Source organism: Lasioglossum baleicum, chromosome 4 (genome assembly GCF_051020765.1).
Source record: "Lasioglossum baleicum chromosome 4, iyLasBale1, whole genome shotgun sequence".
NCBI lineage: Eukaryota > Metazoa > Arthropoda > Insecta > Hymenoptera > Halictidae > Lasioglossum > Lasioglossum baleicum.
The window spans coordinates 899,956-906,984 of NC_134932.1; the positions used below are offsets into that span (position 1 = coordinate 899,956).

Consider the following 7,029-nt stretch of genomic DNA (forward strand, 5'->3'; position numbering starts at 1 on the left):
CGTAAACTATAACAAATTAACCAAAAGTGAAATTTGTGAAATAAATGTATAAATGTAATATAAAAGAAACTAAGAATGATTAATGAAGTGAAGAGTAAGTGCAAAATTGAATTAAAAATGTTTGTTGTTTGCTTCATTGTTATAGATAAGGGAAAAGTAAATGGGTGTGTATTTCTTACGTTGTAAGAGAAGCATTACATGAAATCAAACTCATAATAATATTGAAATACATTTATTACTTAACTTAACTTATATAAATATTTATATAAAACACATTTATAATTATTTAATTACATACAATTATACAAAATTCATACAATGTTATTGTATTATGTAGAAATTGGATACTTAAACATGAGCGAACACACTAATTTTTCACCTTTCTCTTTCAATTTCTCTGCCTTTTCTTTTAGACTAGTGAACGACTCGTCCGTAAAACCGGGTTCTGCATCTATACTGGTATACCAAGTTCTAAGAACGTCTTCATGCGGCAAAGCAAGATCAAATTTTTCTCTTATATAATAATAAGCTTTCGGAGAGTAAAAATGTACTGTCAACGCGAATGCACGCAAATTTGGAGGGTATTTCTCTCTGCTTACTTTGCCTTTCCTGTTTTTTATAATTCGATTGAATAATTACAATGTAGTGTCCTCGAGAGCCGAAAGGTTGTAAAAAGCATTGTCAGGCAACAACTTCTTTTCCTTCAAGCATTTCACCACTTCTTTTAAGGAGTGTACCTTCAGTTGTAGGTGTTTAACTTTCCGCTTCAACAATTTGTTGCTCTTTTGGCTGGAACCTAGTCTTCGCTGGATGCTTCTTAATTTTTTCAGGGTACTCCTCGGGGTGTTCACATAGTGGTGGTCATGACGTACCTTTTCATAACTGTCTTCGTCAACTACGATGAAAAATATTGTCACAAAAATTGTTATATTACGGAAAAATTGTCAACTTTATCACTCGATTAATATATGTGATAAAACGAAGTATTGTAATTGAAACTTATTTGAACATACAACTCTCTCTGCTACTTGTAGAAGCGTCAATCAGTTCTGTACACATATCCGCTTGTGGGATTTCCTCAATTCTCGCAATAGATTCATTAATATCTGAAATCAAAGTACATACACTAATTTAATATAGATATATTACATATTAAATTACATTAATATATTATAAATTAATTAAGACACAGTTACTTACTTCCATGATTATTTTCTATTAAAATATTGCTACGTTCTCGAAACATTTCCTGGTGTGTCGAAATAGTTGGCAATGAATTCGGTTTTAAAATTTTCATTTTGTTATACACATTAAAACAGTTTGGAGAAAAATGGTCCGAACACAAGAGACTATTTTTTGTAGGCATCCAATTTTTCCAACCTATTATTTTGACCCACTGTTTACACAGTGCTGCATTTCGTGGAAATCTGTGTTTTATCATATGGGAATTAAAATTTAAAAAATTAGTACTATTGAAAATTGAAAAGAAATTATATTATTTGTACAAACCTGTGCAATGTTGCCTTTTTTTGTTATTACTCAAATTTCCACAATATACGCATTTACCCATGGTTATCGACTGTAATGAAACGGAGTATAATCAAAATCACATAAATGCTAGGCTACTTGTAATGCTTTTTGTGTTCCATTATTTTCTGCTTTATAATATTAAATCTTAAAGATGGTAACATACCTAATAAGTTGTAGACAACACGAAATTCAGAATAAACAATGAATAACGCTCGCCAAAGACGCCAGAAAACAGCCGTACAGCACGCCAGCACCAGCCAGCACGCTCCGAAATAATAAAATAGTGGCAAAGTATAGGGAATCACGGAGGTGAGGAGTACGGGGGATACAGTACATCGGTTTACCGCCAGGCGGCTTCAACCATAGATTTATAGAAGGTGTGCCTTTCAATTTGGGACTTGGAAAAAACTCGAATACCGTATCCATAGTATATATATATATCAGTGTCTTGTGCGCCATCGAAGGCCTCTCCGCTTTTATTACCTATGGTTCTGATAGGTCGCTCGTCGGTGCTCTGCGTACTCTGACTTCTGATAGTTCCAGATAGTTCTGATTGACGATTCCGCCGGGTATGAAAGATTCTCGAACTCGGTAGTTTTTAGTAAGTAACATAAACGTATATTAGTTGATTTGAATTGTTGCCAGTATTAAGCAAAAATTGAATAAAGTTTAGGAAATACGTGGTCCATTCAAGAATGGGCCAGCACGTTTCGAGAACCGATTTCGAATGGATTTACACGGAAGAGCCGCATGCATCGCGTCGCAAAATAATTTTAGGTATAACTAATGTTATTATATATCTGTCATTTTTATCACATAATTTATTTATCTTTATCCCGGTAATAACATTTGCAGATATGCATTTGTACGCCGTAATTAAATCTAAATATGTACACACTTGTATCCGAGATACGAGAAGCGATAATAATGTATGATAACAATTGTTCTTTTAATTGCAGAAAAATATCCACAAATCAAAAAACTGTTTGGATATGATCCAAACTTCAAATGGATAGTCACAGGACTAGTTTTGATTCAATGTGTATCTTTGTATTTTGTAAAGGATTTAAGTTATCCGATGCTCTTCCTTGTAGCATATTGTTTTGGAGGAGTAATTAATCATTCCTTGATGTTAGGTACGTATAAGCTTCGGTTTAAGTTAATACCGGCGAGTATCAAGAATTTAATCAGCTGCAACGTACCTTATGACTAATGCTAAGATAACTTGATGAGAAAATTAGTGTGATGGTTACCAAGATATCTGTCTTTGTATATGTAAGCTCTAATCAGTAGTAGGTTGGTGTATTAAATATAATATCATTTCCTATTAAAGGAGCTACTAGGAATTATCTAATAAGCACAATTGTTTTAGAAAATGTTTTACATTTTCGTAATATAATTTATTTTTATACTTCTTCAATCGGTAATATTATGTATCATTATATTTCAGCAATACACGAGATAGCCCATAATCTTGCCTTTGGACATTGCAGACCCAAGGCCAATAGATTATTTGGTTATTTTGCAAATTTACCTATAGGTTTACCAATTTCTGTTAGTTTCAAAAAATATCATCTGATACATCATCGTGTGAGTACAAAAGCAAAGCGTGAATCGCTTGTAACAATTTATGAAATCGATAACTAATCTAACATGTAATTTATAGTATCAAGGAGACGAAGTATTAGATACCGATTTACCAACATTAGTAGAAGCCAAATTATTTTGTACAACATTTGGGAAATTCTGTTGGGTACTTCTACAACCATTTTTTTATGCGTTTAGACCCCTTGTTGTTTATCCATTGTTGCCCACTAACCTGGAATACATTAACTTAGCGATACAACTTACGTTCGATGGGTTAATATGGTATTTATTTGGTAAGTGTAGAATCTAGATTGCAATAAAATTCAAAAACTGATACGATGAGTTTAATGCTAATAATTTCTAATGAATTACATAGGTGGGAAAGCTCTAGTTTATTTACTTTCTGGATCAGCATTGGCGATGGGTTTGCACCCTGTGGCTGGTCATTTCATATCTGAACATTACATGTACAAGAAAGGATTTGAAACATATAGTTACTACGGTCCATTAAATTGGATTACATTTAACGTTGGATATCATAACGAACATCATGATTTTCCTGCTGTTCCTGGTTCAAGATTACCAGAGGTAACTATATTTTTATTCATTGTACGGTGTTCAATAAAAACTATATACGAATGTTCCTTGAATTTCACATTCATTATCTACTTGCTTCAGGTGAGGAGAATAGCTTCAGAGTTTTATGATAATTTACCGCAACACAATTCTTGGACCTCTGTGCTATATGATTTTATTATGGATCCGGATATCGGACCCTATGCTAGAATAAAAAGGAAACATAAGGGACTTCCTTCGTAATTATTTATTTATACTAGAAAATTTCATAACTTCTAAAAATATACATAATGTTTGGGTAAATTTGGGTACCGAGTATTACGGCTAATTTATTTGATTATTTTCAGTATTATATGCTAAAGTGTGTGTAATCTTTATTATCGATTCCATTGGCGAATACAACTAATATCAAATATAAACATAATTCAAATTATGTGCATTATTAAGTTGTAATGACTTTTTAAAGTTTTAGATAATATATTTTCAAATGAAAGTGTCTGCAAAATTCTAATAGTATTTGTTGCTTTATTCGTATAGCAATACTTGAACCGAAAGTGAAAGAAATCAAGATATATATATATATATAGGAAAGTATTTTATTTAATAATGCCTGTAAATATTTTAAATATACATATAATGAATATACATAAAATATACATAAATGATTGATTGATATATACATATATATATTAACGTATTAATATTGGATATCACTGTATTCGGGAAAGTCTACAGAATCTTTTGCTGTAAAGAACAATTCAATATCTTTTATAATAACATCACAATATTTGTTTAAAGTTGAAAAATATGTTTTTTTTCAAAGCCATGTTTTTCAAAAACTGTGCGTATAGGAGAAAAATTAAGGACGGATTCGGAATCAGCGCAAAAAACTCTATACGAAGGACCCAACAGTATATTGAAAACTAATTTGGTGTTGGACAGTGTAATTAAAGCGTCAAACGTATGGCTATGATATTTTGTAGGCAAATGTCTATGATAGAATCACAAGTTTCAATACATTTGTAAACTAGTCGTGTAATAATAAATTTTCTACTATGAGAACATTTAATCTAAATTCTTTTCAGAACCTCTGCTTTCGTAGGATTGTTCGATATGTATAGTATTTACATTCTAAAAACCTGCGCTTATACAAAGAAACTTTGAGAAAAAATTTTAAACCGACGCCATAGCACCGACGAGATACTATTAAAGACTGCCAGCCCCTGTGCTATTCAGCGAGCCCGGTAACCGGGCGCGGGGATAACGTGAAAGTTACAGTGATCTGATATACCACGTCGCTAAAAATTCGAAATAGTGCCACAATAATGCCAAAACATCGTCTGAAATATGGCGGAGAATGTAACATTTAATAATAATCGATATAGTTTCGTGATAATTCGCATTCTCGCCGATGCATCGCGACGAGAATCTCCTCAGTGGTCTTCTTCACCGACAAAATGCCGTCGTTGGCCTTCTGTTTCTCTGGATGGAGCCAGAATATATCCTAGAGGGCGTAAGAAACACCGAAAAATTCGGGCTCGCCAACTCCCATAAGGCTGGCAGTCTTTAATAGTATCTCGTCGGTGCCCGCGCCCGTTGCGCCCGCCCTGATAGCACAACGGACTCCACGTGAAGTGACGAAAACGATTACAGGTAGCACCGACGAGAGCCAGCCTTACGGGAGTTGGCGGGACTCGAATTTTTCGGTGTTCTCTTACGCCCTCTAGGATATATTCTGACTGGAGTGAGAAACAGGAGGCCAACGACGGCATTTCGTCGGTGCAGAAGACACTGTATTGGTATCGTGTTAGCAACGCGCCCGCGCGCTACACTCCCCAGCGTACCTTTACTATATCCGTGTGCGCTGCTTGTGCGAGCCACAATCTATTTTTAGAACTTGCCATGTTGCCATGCTTTACGGCTTACGGAAACGAAACTGAAATTCGACTGTCGAGCCGTCGAGCGTATGAATCGCAATCTGGAGCTAGCCTTCGGGTCCCCGTGCAGCGAGGATTTTTTTTTTTTTTTTATTTTTCATTACTTTTTTAATTACATTTTTTAACCTTCCAAAAAATTAAAAATGTTAAAACTATGTTCAAAATATGTATTCATTTTAAATAGAAACGTTTTGTTACTGTCATAATTGCATTAATAAAAATTGGTATATGATCGAGAACAGGTTGATGGTATTTATTTGGACTGATTGGAGAATACGAAAATGCAGGAAGTATTTTTTAGTTTATGAAACAATTTGTAGATTTATTAGTTGTCAAACAAATAATAAAATAAATTGTATAATATATATAAATTGATTTTATACTAGCATACACAAGTTTATTTGATCTTCTGTCTTCCTATAATAAAAAAACACAGTCATAACTATAATTATAATAGAATTTCATAAAATATTGAGGTTATTGCAAACTCATCTTTTTTCGCGATGATGCTCTAATTTTATTGCTTCTCTCGAATGTCCATTTCCTTCCGAGACAGTGCGTTTCTAAGTGTAAATAAAAAATGTTGATATAAAATGTATCATAATTAAACTACAATTATTCTAATAACGTAGAATGTAGTACATATTAAGTTTTAATTACCAGGATTTTCTTCTTCGACGTTAAGCACCCTTTACTGCTTCTCGTAATTTACGTATATGGACATTAGGGTGGACCTTATTTTTCGACCATGAAATTTTTTTGTCCCGTAAACCAGAATTGTAACAAATGTTGAGAAAATGATCTGGAAAAATTTTGGGGCCGATTGGATCATGGGAAAATGAGGCGCAGCAAATTTGAAAATTTTGAATTTTTTAAATCTTTACATAAATAGACGTTATGATATATCGTTGAATTTGTCTTTTTTCTCTTTAAGAATCCATATATAGCATAAACAGTTGTTGATAGAAAAACATCCGTGACCTTGAAAACTTGAAATAATGACTTTGAAAAAATTTTTTTTCTCTGATACTATATCCACCTCCTTATATACTACAACTTTTGTTTGAAGAGATTTTTCATACATACATAACTGACAGAGATATTAAGGGGCGTAATTTGCATTATTCGGAAGCATACAACTGCGCATATGTATAGCTATTTTCATAGCTACATGCTGCCGAATAATGAAAATTACGCCTCGTAATCGAAAAAATAGGACTTTTGAGGCAGATAGCGCCCTAGATCGATGTTTTATCTAGCGTTTTTGACTAGTGAAAAACCCCGTGTTTGTATTATCGAGAAATGAGTAAATGAATATCTTGCAATCCTGGAAGTCTCTCTACTACCTGAACTAAATTCATTAATACGCTCCAATCTACAAAAGAAAAACAGTTAAAAT

At 33.2% G+C, this 7,029-nt stretch overlaps 2 protein-coding genes across 4 annotated transcripts; one reads left to right on the forward strand and one right to left on the reverse strand.

Moving 5' to 3' along the window:
- Positions 1–216: 216 nt before the first annotated feature.
- On the reverse strand, positions 217–1,848 carry LOC143207865 (THAP domain-containing protein 5-like). Its single transcript, XM_076421718.1, has 5 exons — positions 1,694–1,848; positions 1,510–1,579; positions 1,201–1,427; positions 1,014–1,106; positions 217–895 (listed from the first exon to the last, which is right to left on the reverse strand). The coding sequence occupies exons 3-5, from the start codon at positions 1,364–1,366 to the stop codon at positions 636–638; spliced, it is 519 nt and encodes a 172-aa protein (XP_076277833.1). The 5' UTR covers positions 1,367–1,427; positions 1,510–1,579; positions 1,694–1,848; the 3' UTR covers positions 217–635.
- A 124-nt stretch (positions 1,849–1,972) lies between these two features.
- Positions 1,973–4,755, forward strand: Ifc (delta4-sphingolipid-FADS-like protein ifc). Of its 3 annotated transcripts, none has more exons than XM_076421715.1 (7): positions 1,973–2,131; positions 2,199–2,307; positions 2,490–2,666; positions 2,981–3,120; positions 3,197–3,410; positions 3,494–3,705; positions 3,796–4,755. In XM_076421715.1, the coding sequence occupies exons 2-7, from the start codon at positions 2,226–2,228 to the stop codon at positions 3,934–3,936; spliced, it is 966 nt and encodes a 321-aa protein (XP_076277830.1). In that variant the 5' UTR covers positions 1,973–2,131; positions 2,199–2,225; the 3' UTR covers positions 3,937–4,755. The 3 variants fall into 3 exon arrangements, with proteins under 3 accessions (XP_076277830.1, XP_076277832.1, XP_076277831.1); XM_076421717.1 differs by having other exon boundaries at positions 1,993–2,131; positions 2,204–2,307; XM_076421716.1 differs by having other exon boundaries at positions 2,034–2,307.
- The last annotated feature ends 2,274 nt before the right edge of the window (positions 4,756–7,029 follow it).

Coding starts and splice junctions, on each gene's coding strand:
- LOC143207865 (XM_076421718.1), bottom strand. CDS start 1,366: ATGCCTACAAAAAATAGTCTCTTGTGTTCGGACCATTTTTCTCCAAAC. Junction 1,107..1,200: donor AATAGAAAATAATCATGGAA/GTAAGTAACTGT, acceptor CTTTGATTTCAG/ATATTAATGAATCTATTGCG. Junction 896..1,013: donor TACAAGTAGCAGAGAGAGTT/GTATGTTCAAAT, acceptor TTTTCATCGTAG/TTGACGAAGACAGTTATGAA.
- Ifc (XM_076421715.1), top strand. CDS start 2,226: ATGGGCCAGCACGTTTCGAGAACCGATTTCGAATGGATTTACACGGAA. Junction 2,308..2,489: donor GCGTCGCAAAATAATTTTAG/GTATAACTAATG, acceptor TTTTAATTGCAG/AAAAATATCCACAAATCAAA. Junction 3,411..3,493: donor GTTAATATGGTATTTATTTG/GTAAGTGTAGAA, acceptor TGAATTACATAG/GTGGGAAAGCTCTAGTTTAT.